This window comes from Macaca fascicularis, chromosome 1 (genome assembly GCF_037993035.2).
Source record: "Macaca fascicularis isolate 582-1 chromosome 1, T2T-MFA8v1.1".
NCBI classification, from domain to species: Eukaryota; Metazoa; Chordata; class Mammalia; order Primates; family Cercopithecidae; genus Macaca; species Macaca fascicularis.
The window spans coordinates 13,660,031-13,682,799 of NC_088375.1; the positions used below are offsets into that span (position 1 = coordinate 13,660,031).

The 22,769-nt window shown below is 42.3% G+C and overlaps 2 protein-coding genes across 37 annotated transcripts in view; one reads left to right on the forward strand and one right to left on the reverse strand.

Moving 5' to 3' along the window:
* The window catches only part of B3GALNT2 (beta-1,3-N-acetylgalactosaminyltransferase 2), a 63,672-nt gene extending 48,308 nt beyond the window's left edge, over window positions 1–15,364 (forward strand). For 5 of the 11 annotated variants that reach the window (XR_012413677.1, XM_065531636.2, XM_073993315.1 and 2 more), the window contains 5 exons: window positions 3,815–3,998; window positions 6,920–7,045; window positions 8,278–8,437; window positions 9,436–9,492; window positions 12,308–15,364. Coding sequence is in view for 5 of the 11 variants with exons in the window: in XM_065531636.2 (XP_065387708.1) it covers window positions 3,815–3,998; window positions 6,920–7,045; window positions 8,278–8,437; window positions 9,436–9,492; window positions 12,308–12,442 (662 nt within the window). In the remaining 6 variants the exon portion in view is untranslated. Of the gene's footprint in view, window positions 1–3,814; window positions 3,999–6,919; window positions 7,046–7,193; window positions 7,327–8,277; window positions 8,438–9,435; window positions 9,493–12,108 lie in introns of all 11 variants that reach the window. The other 6 variants (XR_012413681.1, XR_012413653.1, XR_012413660.1 and 3 more) reach the window with 6 other exon arrangements.
* TBCE (tubulin folding cofactor E) overlaps window positions 13,666–22,769 on the reverse strand; it is an 82,494-nt gene continuing 73,390 nt past the window's right edge. For 9 of the 26 annotated variants that reach the window (XR_012413592.1, XM_073993028.1, XM_005539737.5 and 6 more), the window contains 4 exons: window positions 20,717–20,785; window positions 19,641–19,700; window positions 14,195–14,286; window positions 13,666–13,978 (listed from right to left, as the gene is read on the reverse strand). Coding sequence is in view for 18 of the 26 variants with exons in the window: in XM_073993028.1 (XP_073849129.1) it covers window positions 13,886–13,978; window positions 14,195–14,286; window positions 19,641–19,700; window positions 20,717–20,785 (314 nt within the window). In the remaining 8 variants the exon portion in view is untranslated. Of the gene's footprint in view, window positions 14,287–17,674; window positions 17,791–19,640; window positions 19,701–20,716; window positions 20,786–22,769 lie in introns of all 26 variants that reach the window. The other 17 variants (XM_074040993.1, XM_005539736.5, XM_074040947.1 and 14 more) reach the window with 3 other exon arrangements.

The window sequence follows — 22,769 nt, forward strand, 5'->3', positions numbered from 1 at the left end:
TATTTTTCAGATACATGCAGTGAAACAAAATGTGTTCCTAGTCTAAAAGGCTTATATTTAATTTCTGCACTCCTGTTGTTACCAGCCATTTTCCTGTTACTACAATTTTATAACACTTTCACTTTCCTTCAAGTGTTAAATTATACAGATGCTCCTTGACTTACGATGTTACACCCTGATGAACCCATCTTAAGTTAAAAATGTATGTTGAAAATGCATTTTATACACTTAGCCTGCCGAATGTTATAGCTTAGCCTCACCTACCTTAAACTTGCTCGGAACACTTACATTAGCCCACAGTTGGGCAAAATAATCTAACACAAAGCCTATTCCATAATAAGGATTGAACATCTCACATAATTAAAGACTAGTCACATGACAAACAGAGTGGTTGCATGTGTACTCAAAGCACGGTTTCTGGTGAACATGTATTGTTTTTACCTTACCGTAAAGTCAAAAAATTTTAAGTCTAAACAGGAGTTCAGGCCAAGCACGGTAGCTCATGCCTGTAATCCCAGCACTTTGGGAGGCCAAGGCAGGTAGATCACAAGGTCAGGAGTTGGAGACCAGCCAGACCAACATGATGAAACCCCGTCTCTACTAAAAATACAAAAATTAGCCAAGCGTGGTGGTGCACGCCTGTAATCCTAGCTACTCGGGAGGCCGAGACAGGAGAATCGCTTGAATCTGGGAGGCAGAGGTTGCAGTAAGCTGAGATAGCACTACTGCACTCCAACCCGGGTGACAGAGCAAGACTCCATCTCAAAAAAACAAAAAAACAGGAGGTCATATACCCCTGTGTTTCTCAAAGGCTGGTCTGTGTTCTATCTGCCTGCATCAGGGTCGCAGCAGTGGCCATTAAAAATACAGATTCCTGGGAGCAGGGCAAAGGGAAAAAAATAGATTCCTGGGCTCCACCCCAGACCTACTGAATCTTTAGGCTTAGGACCCAGGAATCTGCATTTCAGCAAGCATTCCCAAGAATCACTGATTGAATCCGGCACCATTTTCCACAAGTGAGACTGCTGTGGTCTGGAGACAACAGAACTTGTCCAGTAACTCACAAGTCATGAGAGGCAGAAGTCAGATAGAGGCCTTCAGCTCCCCACCTCATCCTTTCCAGTTGCAGTGATAAAGAGTGCAGTGGCAAATTGTTTTTCATTTCCTTCGCCACCCTCAGCAGCTCACTTTCTTTGTATTTTTCAAAAATTTTCTTTAATTTGATTGAGACATTTTTAGAAAATCCTGACGTCTCCTGCCACAGCGAAAGAATTGCCTTAAATCAGTAGGATCTGGGGATAGTCCCTGCACACATGTGACAAGTGACTTATTAACTTGTGAAGTGGCAGATACATTGTCTTTTAAGCATGTTAGTAATCATTTTTATTATGAAATATCTTGGCCAGGCACAGTAGCTCTCACCTGTAATCCCAGAATTTTGGGAGACTGAGGCAAGAGGATCTCTTGAGCCCAGAATTTCGAGACCAGCCTGGACAACATAGCAAGACCCCATCTCTACAAAAAACTTAAAAATTTCCTTGGTGTGGTGACAGGTGCCGGTAGTACCAGCTACTTGGGAAGCTGAGATGGGAGGATCACTTGAGCCCAGGAAGTTGAGGCTGCAGTGAGCTGTGATTGCACCACTGCATTCTAGCCCAGGTGATAGAACAAGACCCTGTCTCAAAAGAAAAAAAAGGAGGCCGGGCGCGGTGGCTCAAGCCTGTAATCCCAGCACTTTGGGAGGCCGAGACGGGCGGATCACGAGGTCAGGAGATCGAGACCATCCTGGCTAACACGGTGAAACCCCGTCTCTGCTAAAAAATACAAAAAAAAAAAACTAGCCGGGCGCGGTGGCGGGCGCCTGTAGTCCCAACTACTCGGGAGGCTGAGGCAGGAGAATGGCGTGAACCCGGGAGGCGGAGCTTGCAGTGAGCTGAGATCCGGCCACTGCACTCCAGCCTGGGCGGCAGAGCCAGACTCTGTCTCAAAAAAAAAAAAGAAAAGAAAAAAAAGGAAATAATCATAAATACACCAGGAAATAATCATAAATACACCAGAAATAGTACTGAAACTCCCAGGTACCCAGTGCTCAGAATTAACAAATGTTTACATTTTTTCATATTCGTTTGTGATTTTTTTTTTTTTTAAATAAATCATGGCCAGGCACAGTGGCGCATGCCCGTAATCTTAGCACTTTGGGAGGCCGAGGTGGGTGGATCACCTGAGGTTAGGAGTTCGAGACCAGCCTGGCCAACATGGAGAAACCCCGCCTCTTGTTACAAACAATTTTTACAATTGTTTGTAAAAATACAAACAATTAGCTGGGCGTGGTGGCAGGCTCCTGTAATCCCAGCTACTCACGAGGGAGACTGAGACAGGAGAATCCTTGAACCCGGGAGGTGGAGATTACAGTGAGCTGAGATCATACCACTGTACTCCAGTTTGGGCAACAGAGTGAGACTGTCTCAAAAAAAAAAAAAAGAAAAAAGAAAACATTATGTGTCAGGTGCGGTGGCTCACGCCTATAATCCCAACACTTTGGGAGGCTGAGGCAGGTGGATCACTTGAGGTCAGGAGTTCGAGACCAGCTGGCCAACATGGTGAAACCTCGTCTCTACTAAAAATACAAAAATTAGCTGGGCGTGGTGGCACACGCCTGTAATCCCAGCTACTTGGGAGGCTGAGGCAGGAGGATCACTTGAATCCGGGAGGTGGAGGTTGCAGTGAACCGAGATGACACCACTGCACTCCAGCCTGGACAACAGAGTGAGACTCTGTCTCAAAAAAAAAAAAAAAAAAAAAGAAGAAAGAAAGAAAACACTGTAGGTACGGTTGAAACCTTCCCGTTGTGGTTCTCCCTAGATGTATTCCTCTTCCTTCTCCTCAGAGGGGGTGCCACTTTCCTAAAATTCATGTGTACCCTTCCCATTCTTATTTTTCTACTTTGAACATATTTACATCTCTTTATTTATTTATTTGAGACAGGGTCTCGCTCTGTTGCCCAGACTGGATGGAGTTCAGTGGTATAACCATAGCTCACTGCAGCCTTGAACTCCTGAGCTCCAGGGATCCTCCTGCCTTGGCCCACCAAGAAGCTGGGACCAGAGGCATGCACCACGATGCCTGGCTAATTTTTAAATTTTATTTAGAGATGGGGGTCTCCCTGTGTTACCTAGAGTGATCTCAAACTTCTGGGCTTAAGCGATTCTCCTCCCTCGGCCTCCCAAAGTGCTGGGATTACAGGCATAAGCCACCACGCCTGACGACGTCTTTAAATAACATAGTTTTGAATATTTTATAATTGATATCTGTGGTGTCACATTGTATTATCACTTGGCAATTTTCACTCAACTTTATTTTTCCATCCCAATCCTTTTAACATGCAAGATCAGGGTAATTTTTTTAACTGCTGTATTTCATGATGTGAATATACCACAACCTGGCTATTTTTTTTCTCTCAGTGGACAGTTAGGTTGGTCCCGTTTTTCTGCCACAATTACAAACAATGCTGTAATTAATAGCCTCATGTGAAATAACGTTAGTAGGGATATATCTACAAGTGGCCTCAACTGAACCATAAGGTGTACACATTTTCAGCCTAAACAGATATTGCCAAATTGCTTTCCAGAGTGGGGGCATCCACTTAAACCTACTGGCAGTGTATGAGAGTTCCCATTTTTCTACCTGAAGTTCCAAACAACTGCATGTGTTTCTGTTAGGTTACCTTGGGCAAAGAACTGTAGTGTACATCATAAGTTCTGAGTGGTAAGTGTACAATAGCATTTTTCTCCAACTGTCAACTTTTCCTTTTTAGAAGGTGATGCTCTCTTACACAGCCTTCATTCTCGCCCTCAAAGACTTACTGATCATATAAGGAATCTCCACGAGGAAGATGCCTTACTGAAGGAGGAAAGCAGCATCTATGATGATATTGTTTTTGTGGATGTCGTCGACACTTACCGTAATGTTCCTGCAAAATTACTGAACTTCTATAGATGGTAGGTTGTAAAAATGTTGGATAGGTAGAACTTGTTTTATTGTTAGTTTCTTTTTTTTTTTTTTTGATGGGGTTCTTACTATGTTTCCTAGGCTGGTCTTAAACTCCTGAGTGCAAGCAAACCTCTTGCCTTAGCCTCCTGAGTAGCTAAGATTACAGGCGCGTGACACTGTGCCTGTCTTATTGTTCTTTTGCTGTCGAGACAATTTATCAACTTCAAACCACTGAGATTTCAACAAATAAAAACAAACCTAAGGCCACTGAGCACCTGGGATATGACCTATTGTATCCCATTTCCTTGTGAAAACCGAGCTTCTAAGATGTTGCCTCTTTATTTTGATAAAGATCCACAATGTGATATTAACCTGTCAAAAACACGGCAAAAATTGGCTGGTGGCTTGTGCTTGCCGGCAGCACTTTTGGGAAGCCGAGGCAGGCAGATCACTTGAGATCTGGAGTCTGAGACCAGCCTGGCCGCCATGGTAAAACCCCGTTTCTACTAAAAATACAAAAATTAGCCAAGTGTGGTGGCGAGCGCCTATAATCCCAGCTACTCAGGAGGCTGAGGCATGAGAACCACTTGCACCCAGAAGGCGGAGGTTGCAGTGGGCCAAGATCATACCACTCCACTCCAGCCTGGGCAGCAGAGTGAGACTCTGTCTCAAAAAAAAAAAAAAAAAAAGCAAAAATTGATTCATTTTGAGTCATTTCTACTTGCCTTGGTTGTCTCAAGCAAGCATTAGACAAAAATCAGTGAGTTTGGGAATGGTTCATTTTTAGTTGTATTTATACCCACCTACCCAGATTTCCCCAGTTACAGTCACTCACATTTAGGTTACTGATAGAAATTCTCTTCTACTGAATATCCACCTTATACTTCCAGTCTCTACTGCATCCACTTAAAAACCACCTCCCTGATTCTAAAACTCTTATATAGCTGGCTTACTGAAATTCCACAACTCCCAGAATCTATCGTATTTATAATTTCCCAGACCCTCCAGTGTTTCTTGGAACTTACTTGTAACTCCTACTTTTATAACAATAATAACAGTAACAATATATAATAATAGTAACATATATATATAAAATCTTAACATGTATAGTTATTAGAATTATTAGTTACTCTAGGATCTCAGAATTTTCTGTTGAGTCTCCTGATACTGTCTATCCTGACCCTGGAGCTAAAACTTTCAAACTGTATCTCTGATTAGGCCAAACCTATAAAGGGTATTCTCTTTATTTTTTTCACTTTTATTTTTAAAAACCTTCTCCTGTTCTTTGGTGAGGCCCAGGGTCTGTCTGCTTTTCTTCTCTGTTGCCCTGGACAGAGTGGGAAGTTACCAAGAACAGTACTTTACGGATACAGTTCCCTGGTCCTTAGGGGTAGATGGCTTAATTGGTTTATGGAAGGTAATGTTTCTTAGCTGGGGCAAATTATTTATTTATTTATTTATTTATTCATTCATTCATTCATTCATTCATTCATTCATTCATAAATAGAAATAAGGTCTCAAGCAGTCTTCCTGCCTCGGCCTCCCAAAGTGCCGGGATTATAGGCGTGAGCCACCATACCTGGCCAGCTGGTGCAAATTAATATAATTTGGAACTCATCCTGTGGTAGAGGGCAGAAGTAAATGAGGGTTGGAAATTGGGTGTGTCAAATACTGGTTAAGTTTAGAAGCTGTAATAAGAAAAAGAACCTCCTTTTAATTTGGGGCCACAAATGAGAGTTGCAATTATAGGTGAGGCTGAGGTGAGGAATGGGCATGGAGGTCCCAAGGGTGGGAAATCAGGGCTGTGGGGTTCTAGGACTCTCTTTAGAGCAAGATATTTCCCAGGCGTGGAAGTATCTTAGCCTCTCCCTTTGTCTCCACTGCCACTATTCTGACTGCCACCTTCTCTCCCTGGATCGCTGCCGTAACCTTCAACAGGACTCTGATCTGGGACCTGCGTCCCCATAGCTGGCATCGCCCATCTCCACACTGCAAATGAGTTTCATTATTTCTTCCTCTTTATTTCAGTTATCAGTGACCCAAATATTCTTTATCATGAAAATTTATTTCTAATTAGCAAATATTATGTATGGCTTTTGCTATTAATTGGAAATAAACTTTAGGAACATGGGGTGATGCTGTTTGGTGTGGACCCATTATTGTTAAATTCACCATTGTTTGACCTAATGAAATTCTAAATTTATTTTATTGAGATTTCTGACATATGACTGGCCCCCTAGCAAAACTGCGTTTTTCAACAGCTGTACAGGGATTGTCAATGTGAAATGAAGGAGTCAATTTTGTCTTTAGTCAGGATTATGTATTTTACGTCTAGATAATGAAGTCACTCTCCTTTGCCTTCCAGGTCATTTATAATGGTTTAATTGCTGGAAGCTGTTTCCAAGGGAAAATATGTTTCAATGTAATAAGTCAGGTTTTTTTAAGCCATAAAATATTTTGAGTGTAATATAAATAGTAGCATCAGATGCATATTGTACAATAGTGTTCTGGGTGAGAGGCCCAGATACAACACCAAATTCATTATGCTGGGCCTTTGTTATTAAGAACACACAGGGTAGGGTTCAGACATTTAATAGATTTGGCAGCAGGACTTGAATGATGCCTAAGAAGCATTTGTTTGAACGTATGTTCCATTTAAGCCAGATATTTTCCTTTATCATGCTCTTCCTTTACCTTTTAAAATCAGCTTAGTACTTCTCTGTGTTATGCCACTTAGTAAAGACCAAGTGATGGCCTTAGTTGATAGCAGCAAAATTTTGTTAGAGAATGTTCTCAACATTTGAGGAATAAGAAATACAGATAACAACAGGTACAGTTTTGAATGAAGTGTAAGTGACGCCACTGCATTGGTGTTTCTTTGTTTCTTTGTCTGGTTGCACTGACTTTCATATCCCTTTTGTGTCAACAGGACTATGGAAACAACCAGCTTCAATTTGTTGCTGAAGACAGATGATGACTGTTACATAGACCTCGAAGCTGTATTTAATAGGATTGCCCAAAAGAATCTGGATGGGCCTAATTTTTGGTGGGGAAAGTAAGTTAACCATTCTTAGCCCATTGGCATTCATGTATCTGATCAAATGTAATTAATTAAGCATAAAATATCCTTTTTTTTAAAAATGTGGTTGGGATATACAATTTCTTACTAGACTCCTAGGTTAATATATATTTCATTACTCTAGGTCAGTCATGCTGGCTCACATCTGTCATCCCAGAGTTTTGGGACAGCTGAGGTGGGAGGATCCTTTGAGGCCAAGAGTTCAAAACTAGCCTGGGCAACATTGCAAGACCCTGTCCCTACAAAAATTAAAAAAGGTGATGTGAGCCTGTAGCCCGTAGCTACTTGGGAGGCTGAGGCAGGGGGACTGCTTGAGCCCAGGAGTTGGAGGCTGCAATGAGCTATGATTTTGCAACTGCACTGCAGCCTGGGCAACAGAGGGAGACCCTATCTTAAAAATAATAATAAATTTTATATTACTGTACAATTGGAGGAAAATTTGTTTAAATGAAAAGCCTGAGGCTAATGTAGTAAAGGAGGGAAAACAATATGGCTTTTATTCTTACATCAAAGAAGTAAATGGTATTCACATTAGAAGCTACTGTATATTTTGTTAGAATAAGTTTGTGACGCATCTCTGAAACCATTTTCTGTGCTTCCTCAGGAATACAATATGGATTAGTGATTTGGTTTTTTGTTTTCATATGTACTAAAACACAGGGTGATCTAGTACTTTTCATTCAGAAACTTTACAAATGCAACTTTGAGAAAATTTAACATACCGATCTTATCTAAAACAACACTGGATAAATGATAATTCCTTTCCTTAGATTAAAAAAATTTTTTTCTGGCGGGGCACAGTGGCTCACGCCTGTAATCCCAGCACTTTGGGAGGCTGAGGTGGGTGGATCACCTAAGTCAGGAGTTTGAGACAAGCCTGGCCAACATGGTGAAACCCCGTCTCTACTAAAAATATAAAAAATTAGCTGGTCATGATGGCGCATGCCTGTAATCCCAGCTACTCGGGAAGCTGAGGCAAGAGAATCGCTTGGACCTGGGAGGCAGGGTTGCAGTGAGCCAAGATGGCGCCACTGCCCTCCAGCCTGGGCAACAAGAGCGAAACTCCGTCTCAAAAAAAAAAATTTTCTTATTTTCTTTCCTCACTTCTACAAGCTTATTCCTTTGTAGTGATGATAAAGGAGTCAAGTTTAATAGTGGCAGGATATGTGTCAGACTAACACAAGAGGCCACATTATTTTTCATCTCAGTTTCAGACTGAATTGGGCAGTTGACCGAACTGGAAAGTGGCAGGAGTTGGAGTACCCCAGCCCCGCTTACCCTGCCTTTGCATGTGGGTCAGGGTATGTGATCTCCAAGGACATCGTCAGCTGGCTGGCAAGCAACTCGGGGAGGTTAAAGACCTATCAGGTAATTAAGAATTTCTTAGCTTGGCGTGGTGGCTCTTGCCTATAATCACAGCACTTTGGGAGGCTAAGGCAGGTAGATCACTTGAGCCCAGGAATTCAAGACCAGCCTGGGTGACATAGCAAGACCCCATCTCTATAATAAAAAGTAAAATAAAAAATTAAGGATTTCCCACCTACGTATACACTCATCACACCAAGTTTCATCTCACTCAGCATTCCATCATGAAAAGCAGAACCAACTTAGCTTAGGGAAAAGCACATTACTCTCTGTATAGGAATCACCTCTCAAAGGTTAAGGATGCACCCCATATCCCTCAAATCTTGCCTTTAAGTTCTATTCCTAAATCTTTTTTGAGCCTACTTATGTTTTCAGCTAGTATTTACAGGCGTAGTCCCTGGAGGCCGGGCACTGTGGCTCATGCCTGTAATCCTAGCACTTTGGGAGGCTGAGGCAGGCAGATCACTTGAGGTTAGGAGTTCAAAACCAGCCTAACATGGTGAAATCCCATCTCTACTAAAAATACAAAAAATGAGCCGGGTGTGGTGGCACACACCTGTATTCCCAACTACTTGGGAGGCTGAGGCAGGAGAATCATGTGAACCCGGAAGCAGAGGTTGCAGTGAACTGAGATTGCACCACTGCATGCCAGCCTGGGCGACAGAGGGAGACTCGGTCTCACACACACAAAAAAAGTATAGTCCCTGGAGGAATAGAAAGATTTTAATTCCTAAGGAGGGAGCCCAAAGTGCTTCCTGGAAGCTTAAGGTACACGAGAAGGATGGGTCCTCTACTTGCGGTTTCATCTTATTACCTTGTGGTGGGGGTGCTTCATAGGCACTAACTTTGACTTTGTGTGAATCCATTTTTGCTATTTCATATTAGAATAATAAAGCAAAAAAGTAGAAAGGTGGTTTATGATGGGAGTGGGCATGGTTTTGACTTTACAAATAAAATAGCATTTAAAATTTTTACATTTAAACTTTATGGGCCATGTATAGGGTGAAGATGTAAGCATGGGCATCTGGATGGCAGCCATAGGACCTAAAAGATACCAGGTAAGTCTTTGGGGATGGCCTCAGGCTTCTTAAGAGTTGAGGAGGTGAGATTTCTATATACAGGTTGAGTGTCCTTTATCCAAAATGCCTGGGATCAGAAGTATTGAGGATTTCAGATTTTTTTGGATTTTAGAATTGCATTATACTTACAAGTTCCACATCCCAAATCTGAAAACTGAAATGCTTCAGTGAGCATTTCCTTTGAGTGTCATGTTGGCTCTCAAAAAGTTTTGGGCTTGGCATAGTGGCACATGCCTGTAATCCCAACACTGGGAGGCCAAGGTGGGCATTATCACTTGAGCTCAGGAGTTCAAGACCAGCCTGGGCAACATGGCAAAACTCTCATCTCTACAAAAAGTACAAAAAAATTAGCTGGGCATGGCAGCGCCTGCCTGTGGTCCCAGCTGCTCAGGAGGCTAAGGTAGGAGGATCAACTTGAGCATGGGAGGTCGAGGGTGCAGTGAGCTGTGAATGCACCACTGCACTCCCACCTAAGAATAGAGTGAGAGAGACTCTGTCTCAAAAAAAAAAAAAAAGAAAAAGTTTTGGATTTTGGAGCATTTTAGATTTCAAATTTTCAGATTTGGAGTGCTCAGCCTGTAATGTATATCACACCATGGGCAGAAAGAATGAGGATCTTCTACCATAATAGCTACGCTGTTGCTTTAATTCACAATAATCCAGCTAGGTTATTTCTCATACAGTATTTTTCTGAGTTTAAAGCAAAAGGTTATAAATGAAAGTTCCCCTACCTACAAAAAATTCAGTTTCCATAGATTTGATCAGAAATTATTTTCAGCTTTAAAACTTTAAATTATTTTCAGCTTTAAAACAACAGAAGGCTGGGCGTGGTGGCTCTGGGCGCCTGTAATCCCAGCACTTTGGGAGGCTGAGGTGGGCGGATCACGAGGTCAGGAGATGGAGACCATCCTGGCTAACACGGTGAAACCCCATCTCTACTAAAAATACAAAAAAATTTAGCCGGGTGTAGTGGCAGGCGCCTGTAGGCCCAGTTACTCGGGAGGCTGAAGCAGGAGAATGGCATGAACCCGGGAGGCGGAGCTTGCAGTGAGCCGAGATCATGCCACTGCACTCCAGCCTGGGCGACAGAGCGAGACTCCGTCTCAAAAAAAAACAAAAAATAATAATGACAGAATCTACTGATTTGAGTGTGGCAGTCTAAGGGTCCTTCAACCCTTCTGACCAATACAAAGGAGACACTGCATGAAATATAAGACATCATTTAAAACACACTATTGCTGAACCAGAAAAAAAAATGAATCTGCAGAAACCAAAATGGAAACTAGAGACCTGGGAAGAAACCAAGCACAAAGCTGACTTTAGCTTTAGAGATTTCTGTTGAGTTCTGGATTCTTGCAGCTTCCACTTTGGCCATCGAAGGTGCAGGGGACAGAAGGCACATGCAGTGTTTGTCAGTTAGAAGCCCAGCATAGAGCTGGGGCCCCAGAGCAGCTCTCAGAAGTCAGCCCACATCTATGTAGTCCACTTTGATAGTCCGATTCCTTTGTTGTACTTTCAGTCTCATCTTTGAATAGAATTATTTTTGTATCTGGTAACTCTGGGATCTGTAGTCTTTGCTGGGTCTGATTCTGCAGTTTCCTGTTTCTACAGACTGTTGTTCATGGGGCTTGTTTTCTGATGTGTTGAAGAGTTGTTTTTGTGTTTTTTGGTTTTTTTTTTGTGACCGTGTTGTCTTTGGAAACTGAGTCCTTATTTAAAATGCATTCCTACAGAGAGGATTTACATTTTTTTCTACCATGCACTAGGAAAACTACCATCTATGAATACTTCAGATTTTTGACTTGGAACTATTGGGCTTACACAGACTGACTACCAGCCCCAGACCTACCTAAGTGCAAGCTGTGGGTAGGCGCTCGGGGGAGAGAGACTCCTTTCCATCCCACTGAGGGGCGAGACTGAGACAGACAAGCCGAGTTTGTTTTCTTATATACCCCCTGAGGCTGTGGCCCCTCAGAGATCCTAGCTCTGTGTCAGTCTCCCATTAGTCTCCTGTCCCTGGGCTTGGCCTTTCATAACCCAAGGATCAGCAGCCGCCTTCAGGACACATGCTGACTCAGCACTTTCTCCTACCCGTTTCTTCTTTCTTCATGGAGTTCTGCCTTGCTTTATAAAGGTGTTTCATTTTGCCCAACATATTTGTGTTGTCAAAACATTGAATGAGTTTCTGTGTTCTGCTATATTGCTGAAAACAGAAGCCAATTCATGTAGCTAGGAAATAGTCTAGTGGTTAAGAACTTGAGCTTGGGAGTCTAATCTCTCCTCTTCATTTACCAGCCCTGTGACCTTGAACAAGTTACTTAACTCTTAGTTTGTTCCTCAGTTGTAAGAGGGAAATAGCTCCTACCTCACAGCGTTACTGTGAGAATTGAGTGAAATATTTACAAAGTGCTTGGGTAGAGTCCCCACAATATTGTAAGCATTCCATCAGAATAATAGCTGTTATTAATACTGCCATAGACACACCTTTAATAGCAAACACGAAACTCACTTGTGGTTTCTAAAATCATTCATTACAGAATTGCATTTGTTGACTAACTCTTCATCCACACACTGCCTTGTTTCTGTATTCCACAGCCACAGGACTGTGGGACCTGGTGTTTTCCCCAATCAGGAGGTGCCACCCCCAAACCTCACCAGTTGGTCCACACATGGAGTTATCCTTGAAGTAATTTCAGCATCATTCGAATAGATAAAAACTGTCTACGTGCAGACTTTCTGACACTCTTAAAACAGTTTCACCACTCTCAGATCGGCTTTGGTTGTTTTTCAACAGGACAGCCTGTGGCTGTGTGAGAAGACCTGTGAGACAGGAATGCTCTCTTCTCCTCAGTATTCTCCATGGGAACTGACAGAACTGTGGAAACTGAAGGAACGGTGCGGTGATCCTTGTCGGTGTGAAGCAAGATAACAGGGACTTGAATTAGCAGCATCTAAAATCAGGGCAGGCAAACGATAATCTGAGTGCAAGTCTGAGGTGTCCCAGGGCTTAGCAGTAGACTGTATGGTCTTTCAAGAGACTTCCAGACTGGCACTTTCACCCAGAACCAATGCGGTGTTTCTTAATGTTTGCACAAATTTTCTTCTTAAAAATCAACTGGTACTGTAGCATAAGAAAAGTTTATATATTGGAATATTATCAGAAAAATACCAAGTTATTTTATAAAAAAAAAAATATTTCTAAATCCTGATGCATTGTGGCTAATTAGTAATCACCATTACCTGTAATTTTTGGTTAAAACTTGGCCCAGTTCAGAATCTGTAGTAGTAACTGAGAGTTTGAATTTCAACCTGGATTGCAAGATAGCTCTGTAGAGTTTAATGAGGATAATTATCAGACAAAAAGAACTCACAGGAATGCTGTGTGATCATGTGATCACATATTTGAGCAGTGGTCACTTATACCAAAGTTTGGGGTTTCTGGAAATAACGTCAGATTTTGTGGATCTCTGAAGTGGGCAACTTGAACTTGAAGAGGAACCAGTATGATTCTCAGTTCTGAACCTTGGTTTTAAAGAAGTCCATTTATACGGTAGACTAATATCCAAGTTTTCTTTCTGCCATCTAACCTAAATCCTGAAGGTCACAGCTTCGTACTCATAGTTTTTAAATGCTAAATTTTTGTGAGTATGAATAAAAGCAAATACCTCTCAGGGTTTTAGTGGCATCGGGAAGGATATTTCTAAATTGTTGACAGTTTGAAAGAATTAGTTTTGCTTTCCTCCTATCATTGCCTAAAGTTTACCTAATATGAGTACATTTCAATCAGAGCTGGTTATCTTCTACACAAGAAGATACACTCAGCTTAGGTATAATTGTAGGGAAAAGCATGTGATTAAGTACTCTTAGAAAATAGTGCAACTGAGAAGACAGATAATAGCATATTGTTATACACAGTAGAGGATGTGTCTCCCCAAGTTTAAGGGACATTTCCCAAAATGACCAGCCAAATCGTTTTAGTAACCCTTTAAAATAGTAGTATCAATAGAGAATTCCATTAAAACTAGTCTTATGACAGACATTAACTGTGTTCAGATTTTATTAGGCTAGCTAGTTTCTATTTAATATTTAAATCTTATCATGAAATGCAGTGATGAACTGTAAAAATAAATATGAAATACGATCAGAAAATTGTTAGTAGGTTCAAAGCCTTTATTACTGCTATTATGTATAAGCCTAGAAATGGTCGCTTCCCAACAAAAACTACATCAGTGGTGAAAATAAATCCCTTGTTATCCTTAGGGCAAGTTGTAAACCCCTTTGTTTTTGACAGAATTGTTCCAGTGGATCATTTATTTCCGATGAACCCCAGACATGATAAGCAGTGTAGTCTCTAAATTTTATTAGTTGGTTGTTACCATCGCACTAATAGACAATCTTCATTTTCCACAGAATAAAAACGTAATGACTGTAGGTCATTTTCCAGCTTGATTTCTATGCCCGGCTCCTAAAATTAGAAGGAAGGTAGGGAAGGATGTGATTAAGACAGATCTGATAAAGCATGTTACACATACTCTATCCCACCCCGTCCCCAGGCAGTAGCTTACCCTTAAAATCAAACAGATCTATGGTCTCTATTTAGAATCAAACTGTTGCTATCTAGAGACAGTTTAATGTCATCATGAGGACGAAGCTTGACTTTGTTTTTTCCTGGGCAACTTACTTTTGGACTTTCATAGGACAACAGAAGGTCTGACACAGGAACTTTGAGAAGACGTGACAGCCATCCCTTCACCTTTTGAATTGTCATGGAGCCTATCAAAAGAAAAGTCCATTCGTTCTCTCAAATGACACTTACTTGTAAAACTAGCTCATGTGATGAGACCACAGTATCATTGCAATGATAGCTGTATCTGTCTTTTTTTTTTTTTTTGGAGACAGTCTCGCTCTGTTGCCCAGGCTGGAGTGCAATGGTGCAATCTCGGCTCACTGCAACCTCCACTTCCCGGGTTCAAACGATATCTCCTGCCTCAGCCTCCCGAGTAGTTGGTGCCCGTCACCACACCCAGCTAACTTTGGTATTTTTAGTAGAGACAGGGTTTCACCATGTTGGCCAGGCTGGTCTCAAACTCCTGACCTCGTGATCCGCCCTGGCCTCCCAAAGTGCTGGGATTACAGGCGTGAGCCCAGGGCCTGGCCGTATCTGTCATTTTACCCAAGTAAGTAATTAGGGGAAAGCCTGAGTCTTTGCACCACCTGTTCATTTGGGGAACTGTGGGAAACGGAGCCAACGGACCTAAGTGCCCTTTGACAGTGAGTTTCATACCATTTCAGTAGTGTATTTCTTTCTTAATCTGAATAAACCAGAATGATACTCTCAGCACAGAATAAAAATGGGAGTGAGTCATTAACGTTTTCTTTTTAAACCTTTGTGATGACTTCCTTATGAATTACCGAACAAACACTGGAATGGGACTCAGGACATCTCTCAACTCTGGCCTTAGTTCCTCCTCTGTAAAATGAGGGTGTCGACTAAATGATCTACAAGGTCCGTTCCAGCACCGCCATTCTGTAATTATGTCATGTGTAACTGTGTTAAACATACACAGGTGACTGCCAGGCATGGGAATGTAACTTCCGAGTCAACGCTTTGGCTTGTTCAGAATACACTATGAACTTCTTTCCAAAGATGGGTTGTGGTAAATAGTGGATATTTTGATTATGAGAAACAGTTTCCTTGAAGCTTTAGCTGGGGATACAGCAATAGTGTGGTGTTCCTACAAATATCACAGTGTATTCAAACATATTTTTCTATCAAAAATCATTTTTGTAAAAGCTGTGTGTTTTTATGCAACTTGTGATAATAAATGTTATCTTTATTTTAGAATAAAAACTGGCCTTTTTGTATGTATTGAATACAGTTAATAGAATGTATAATTTTAATTAACAAAATTTGCTCTTTCATGTGTGAATATGTGATAGTCTAGTCCTTTCAAAAGATTTAGATGGACTGGCTTTCATTGTTGGAGCCTGGTTAGAGAAGGGGTTAACTAACTGCTGCACACCAGTGGGAAATGACATCCTCCTAACACATGACAGAAACAGAAAGTTTGGTCATAAAACAATTCTAATAAGAAATCCACCTGGCCTGCTCACACCTGTAACCCCAGCACTTTGGGAGGCAGAGGGATCAGAGCCCAGGAATTCGAGACCAGCCTGGGCAACATGAGGACACCCCATTTCTACAAAAAATAAAAAATTAGCCAAGCATAACAATGTACGCCTCTAGTCCCAGCTACTTGGGAGGATCACTGGAGCCCAGGAGGTCAAGGCTACAGTGAGCCATGATCGCGCCACTGTACTCCATCCAGCCTGGGTAACAAAGTGAGCCCTGTCTCAAAAAAATCTGCCTACTCATAATGGTTCTACAGAAGAAAGTAGCAATTTGTATGTAATAAATAGCATTACCATTTTTAATATACTAACATGACTGTCTTAGCATTCAGAAAATATGGAAATAGCTAATTATTTCTTTTTACTGCCTATGACCAATGTTAAAAATTTGAGAGGTTTACCTCTAGGCCTTTTTTTCTATGTTCATATAAGGATGTATAGGTTTTAAGCCAGGCGCAGTGGCTCACGCCTGTAATCCCAACACTTTGGGAGGCTGAGGTGGGCAGATCACCTGAGGTCAGGAGTTTGAGACCAGCCTGGCCAACATGGAGAAACCCTGTCTCTACTAAAAATACAAAAATTAGCCGGGCGTGGTGGCGGGTGCCTGTTAACCCAGCTACTTGGGAAGCTGAGGCAGGGAGAGTTGCTTGAACCCGGAAGGCAGAGTTTGCAGTGAGCCAAGATCATGCCACTGCACTCTAGCTTGGGTGACAGAATGAGACTCCATCTCAAAAAAAAAAAAAAAAAAGGATGTATAGGTTTTATAATATATTGACCTACTACATTTGTATTTCTTTATGACATGATGGTACAGCTTTTCATGCCAATTCCATGCCATGTCCTCTAGACATACACTGCCCAATATGGCAGCCACATGTGGTACTGAGCACCTGGAATGCGGCGAGTATGACTGAAGAACTGAATTTTATTTTAATGAATTTAAATAGCCACATGTGGTTATTGCAGTCACAGTGGACAGCGCAGCTCTAGACCTGCTTCATTCTCCTCAGTGACACATGTGCCTTGTGTGCTGTGTGGTTCTACCAGAGCTTATTCACCATTCCCCCACTGGCAAGTATTTAGATTCTTCTTATCTTCACCATCACAAATGCTGCAAGACACAATGCTTGGTCAGAGCATACGTGTATTTTTAACTTTGTACAGTAATTCCCACATGACTTTACAAAAAGGGTATACTGCTTTTTCATGCCAGCCAGTATTATTTTAATTTTGCTAATCTAATGGATTAAAAAAATGGTATTGCTTTTTTTTTTTTCATTTTAGATAGGGTCTCACTCTGTCACCCAGGCCAGATTGCAGTGGCTCAATCACAGCTCACTGCAGCCTCAACTTCCCGGGCTCAAGCCATCCTCCCACCTCAGCTGCCCAAGTAGCTGGGACTACAGGCTTGCACCACCACACCCAGCTAATTTTTGTATTTATTTATTTTTGTAGAGATGGGGTTTCACCATGTTGCTCAGGTTGGTCTCGAACTCCTGGGCTCAAGCAATTTGCCCACCTTGGCCTCCCAAAGTGCCAGGATTACAGGTGTGAGCCACCATGCCTGGCTATTACTTTTCTTTTTAGAAGACGTTTACCTATGGTAGTGGTTAAATATTCGCAGCCTGTGGCATAAGAATTAGTATTAAGAACCTTTGTATGAACGAGTGAGTGAGTGCACATTTGAGGAACAGAAAAGCAAATTAAAAAGGGGGAAAAAAGAACGCTCACAATCTGCTGGCTTACTGCTGAGTTTATAGAATACAGGACTCAGACTCTGAATGTTGAAAATAGTAATTCTTACATATAATTTCTATGGGTAGTCGAATCTCTGCAGCTCTACCCGAAGATTAATAAAAACAGCATGAATGCAGTGGGTGTCCCCAAAATGGCTAACTGAATCTCAGAAGACCTGGGATACCAGTCAGGTGTATAGTGTGGAAGTAGAGAAGGGTAAGGTGGCACTGTCACCCCCAGCCAAGGGCTGCATTCAGGCATATGCCCAGATGACAGGACTTGACAGGTCTACCTCAGTGCCTTCCAGAGGAAGACTGCAGAGGAAAGCTTAACGAAGCAGGTCTGATGACAATATTCTTGAGCAAATACTCCATAGTGGTGACATTCCCATTAATTGATTTGACGTATCTGCAAAGGCAAAAGGAAACACGCAAAGACATCGAAGGCCAAAAACACAGAAAGTCCTGACCCTCCAGGCACGGTGGCTCACACCTATAATCCCAGCACTTTGGGAGGTGATGATAGGAGAACAGCTTGAGCTCAGGAGTTTGAGGCCAGCCTTAACAACATAGCGAGGCTTCATCTCTACTAAAAATCAAAAAACTAGCAGGGTGTGGTGGTTCGTGCCTATAGTCCCAGCTACTCAGGAGGCGGAGATGGGAGGATCACTTGATGATCAAGGTGATGGAGCCTGCAGTGAGCCGAGATGGCACCACTGCACTCCAGCCTGAGTGACAACCAGACCCCGTCTGAAAAACGATAAAAAAATAAAACAGTCCTGGCCCTCTTTGACTAGTCTGTGTCCACCAGGGCCTTTACTGGCAGTATTTAAGTTTGAAAACAGAATAATGAAGGGGGAAATCACTAATTCTAATCCATTATATAGCAGTAGCCAAATTACGTATTACAGGAGTAGAAACTAGATTGTGAATAAATAAAAATGGAGACGTTCTGGTAAATTAACACTAAATGGATGGTTATCAATCAGAAAGCTACTTCTCTGAACACAACTAAAGCCTTCTTTATATAAGCAACACCATGATAAGCTTGCTTTATCTGATAGAAACTAATTTAAAAATCAATGGGAATTCACTGCACTGACAGGCAAACAAACCCAGTGTACTAGAGTCATTAAGCTGATGTGTATTTCATTTATTTAAATCCTTACTGCTCTAAATTTACCGTTTATATTTTAGCAGTTAGCTATGAGTCAAGTTTAATCTTGAGAATTCACAGTATCATGGCAAACTCAAAAATAGACTATAATTTCATTTTTATTTTGAGTGAAAGTTTAAGGTAAGTTATGTTGATCTAATTTATTGACACAAGCATATTTATTTTCCAAATAAAAGTAATTCAGTTCCAGTAGCACTTTTTTTTTTTTTTTTTTTTTTTTAAGTTCTAAGGTAGTTTTCCCAAAACCATTTCAGGGTGTCCATTAAAAGAGCATCTACAGATTGTTTTTGCAGGGACTCCTGATCCGTCAGGAGCAGAAGTAGAAAGTAAGCAAAGTCACAAACCTCCCATAAGAATTCCGTTCACCAGGACACAGCTCCTCTCTTATGAAGGGATGAGAAGCAGACCCCAAACCCAGTGTCACAGTCTCCCTGGAAACAGCAACAGGCTTGGGGAATGCTTCTGAAAGTCTATGCCATTCAAGATCTCAGGCTTTTGGTTAAAAATACAATTTAGGCCAACTGCAGTGGCTCATGCCTATAACCCCATCACTTTGGGAGGCTAAGGCAGGCGGATGGCTTTGAGCTCAGGAATTCGAGACCAGCCTGGGCAACGTGGTGAAACCCATCTCTACAAAAAATACAAAAATTAGCCGGGCGTTGGTGGCTCGCACCTGTAGTCCCAGCTACATGGAGGCCGAGGCTGGAGAAATGCTTGAGCCTAGGAAGCAGAGGCTGCTGTGGGCTGAGATGGTGCCACTGCACTCCAACCTGGGTGACAGAGGCCCTGTCTCAAAATAAAATTTTGTGTGTGTGTGTGTGTGTGTGTAATTATATGCAGGGGCTTCCAATTTTAACAAAACTGCTTTCAGCTGATAAAGTTATGGGAGACCTGAACTTTTGGAGGCATGGGGGAGTGACATTAGCATGATTGATTGTATTTTAGAATATAAAAGACTAATGAAAACCTCTAAGCTCTGAGGTCCACACTTTGAGACATGAGTTAAAGGTTTTAATTTTAGCTGACTCATACCTAGGCCGATGATTCCGAGTTTAAGGAAAAGATAGGCTCATTTTTCTTACCCGGCAGTTGTTTCTCTAGGACTTTCTGATCAAGTTGATCAGGGTATTTTATCTTCAGTGCTTTAAGAGAAACAAAGAAAAAGACTAATTGATATCTACTATTATATGGATTTAAATTATCCACACACATCAACAGATGGCCAAATGATAGAGCTATGCAGTGCAAACTGGCAGGTCTAATCAATGTTTAAAATCCTTCCATGAATTGCTAACAACAACAAAAATAGCTGGACGCCACTTTCCCTTTTCCCTGCTTAGTGCTTCTTTCCTGATCCCTTTCCCTGCTTAGTGCTTCTTTCCTGATCCCTTTCCCTGCTTAGTGCTTCTTTCCTGACAGCTTGGACAGGTTTTCAAGTCATAAATTCACAAATCACAATTTGGTTCACAACTCCATTACCTCCCACATTTATAAAACTATTAAATGAGTTTAAAACATAGGAGTTGCAAAAATGTATAAGAATTTAGATATGTTTTAAAGAATTCATTTCTTTGGGTGTGGTGGCTCACGCCTCTAATCCCAGCATTTTGGGAGGCCAAGGCAGGTGGATCTCCTGAGGTCAGGAGTTCGAGACCAGCCTGGACAACATGGTTAAACCCCGTCTCTACTAAAAATACAAAATGAGCTGGGCATGGTGGCGCATGCCTGTAATCTCAGCTACCTGGGAGGCTGAGGCAGGAGAATCACTTGAACCCGGGAGGTGGAGGCTGCCGTGAGCCAAGATCGTGACACTGCACTCCAGTCTGGCAACAAGAGCAAAACTCCATCTCAATTTAAAAAAAAAAAAAGTTAGCTGGGCGTAGTGGTGTATGCCCATAGTCCCAGTTACTCCAGAGGCTGAGGCGGGAGAATCACTTAGAACCTGGGAGGCAGAGGTTGCAATGAGCTGAGATCACGCCACTGCACTCCAGCCTGGGGGACAGAGGGAGACTGTCTCAAAAAAAAAAAAAAGAATTCATTTAAAACTCAAAGCATTTACTTAAGTACTTAAGAGATACACACTTAAAAGAAACACACTATCTGTTTTGGCACCTAAGGACTCAAATACAAATAAACTATTTGAATCTGAGCGTCTTACTTAGTAGCTGGTTTTTGAGCATAAATGGTTGTTGTGTTTTGAGTTCCCAATCTTCAGGTGCACCATATTCTGTTTAAGAAATCAAAAGAGATGAATGATAAACCAAAGGCCACTATAAGGAAAAAAAAAAAAAAAAAGCATAGGTAAGTATCCAGACAGCCTGTGCCTTTCCCAGGACACATGGAGCTGCCTTTATTCAGTGTGATTTTTAGGAGTGATGGACAACCACCACTCCTAAGGGCACAATCGTCTGTCTACCCAGAGCTGCAGACTCTGTAACTTACCTGGCTCATTGTTAACGACCAGTGAAACTCAACAGAAGACAATACATGAAAAGCAGCATGTTGACACGTGTATTACATCATTGTTCCTCAGGTGTCCTCACTCAAACTAGCAAGAGAAGACTGCCCTCAAATACTTCAAATGTTTTCCCCAAGTGTCACCTTTGGTAACAGTTCTTTCTGCGCTGAGAGAAACCTGGTGCCACCTGAGACACAATCCACAAGACACCTTCCCCAAGTTTCAACCAGACCGTGCAGTGCCAGGCTGGGCGCTCAGTACCACACTGCAAAGCAGTTCCTCGGCCGGGACCACGGCCTCCACAGAAGAGGAAAGCAGAATTTTTTCCTGCTCTATGCCAAACAGTGACAGAATTTCTCTAAATCCCCCTGTATCTGTGCTTTTGTCTTCTAGCATTCTGAGCAGTGAATACTCAACAATACCTGGCCAGCTGCTTCAGAATCTTCCCTTGCCCACCCCCAAGTGATTTAGAATTCAAGGAGCGGAGCGTGGCCAGGAAATTGGGCCGGCTAATGGAGTCATTTGAAAGTGATTCCTCCAGGCTGCTTTTCTTCCTTAAAGACACTGTTCAAGCCTAAAGCGTTTATGCAGTGAGCTGCTTGCATTAAGAAATATAAAAAAGGAAAATCACATAAAAGCGAAATGTGGAATAATAATGAAGGCAAAACAAAATGGAAAGTACATCAGGGACAAAGACTCATGAATTCTTAGCTTCAAAGCCTGAAGAACCAGGCTGGAGGATTTAACGAACCACTGTGCATGCCAAGTGCCAGCCTTGGTAGTGAGCCCTGGGGATGAGAGCTTACTGCAGAACTACACTCTCATGCGAACTTTCCTGTTCACTAGAACTACCTGTGGGGCTATAAAAAAAACGGATGCCGGCCGGGCGCAGTGGCTCTCGCCTGTAATCCCAGCACTTTGGGAGGCCAAGGCGGGCAGATCACCTGAGGTCAGGAGTTTCTGAGACCAGCCTGGCCAACGTGGTGAAACCCCATCTCTACTAAAAATACAAAAAAATTAGCCAGGCGTCGTAGCAGACGCCTGTAATCCCAGCTCCTCAGGAGGCTGAAGCAGGAGAATCGCTTAAACCCAGCAGGTAGAGGTTGCAGTGAGCCGAGATCGCGCCATTTCACTCCAGTCTGGACAACAGGAGTGAAACTCTGCCTCAAAAAAAAAAAAAAAAAAAAAATAGGGATGCCTCAGAGATAAACTGGAGTGCTTCCTACCCTTTCTACAGTGGAGCATGGTGCACCACCTGAAACCTAGCGAACATGTGCAAAGAGAAGAACCTATATTTAAGAAGTGCTTTCCTGGCCAGGCGCGGTGGCTCACCCCTGTAATCCCAGTGCTTAGGGAGGCCGAAGTGGGCGGATCACGAGGTCAGGAGATCGAGACCATCCTGGCTAACATGGTGAAACCCCATCTCTACTAAAAATACAAAAAATTAGCTGGGTGTGGTGGTGGGTGCCTGTAGTCCCAGCTACTCGGGAGGCTGAGGCAGGAGAATGGCGTGAACCTGGGAGGTGGAGCTTGCAGTGAGCCAAGATCATGCCACTACACTCCAGCCTGGGCGACAGAGCGAGCCTCCGTCTCAAAAAAAAAAAAAAAAAAGTGCTTTCCCGGCCGGGCGTGGTGGCTCATGCCTGTAATCCCAGCACTTTGGGAGGCTGAGGCAGGCAGATCACAAAGTCAGGAGTTCAAGGCCAGCCTGGCTAGCATGATGAAACCCCATCTCTACTAAAAATACAAAAAA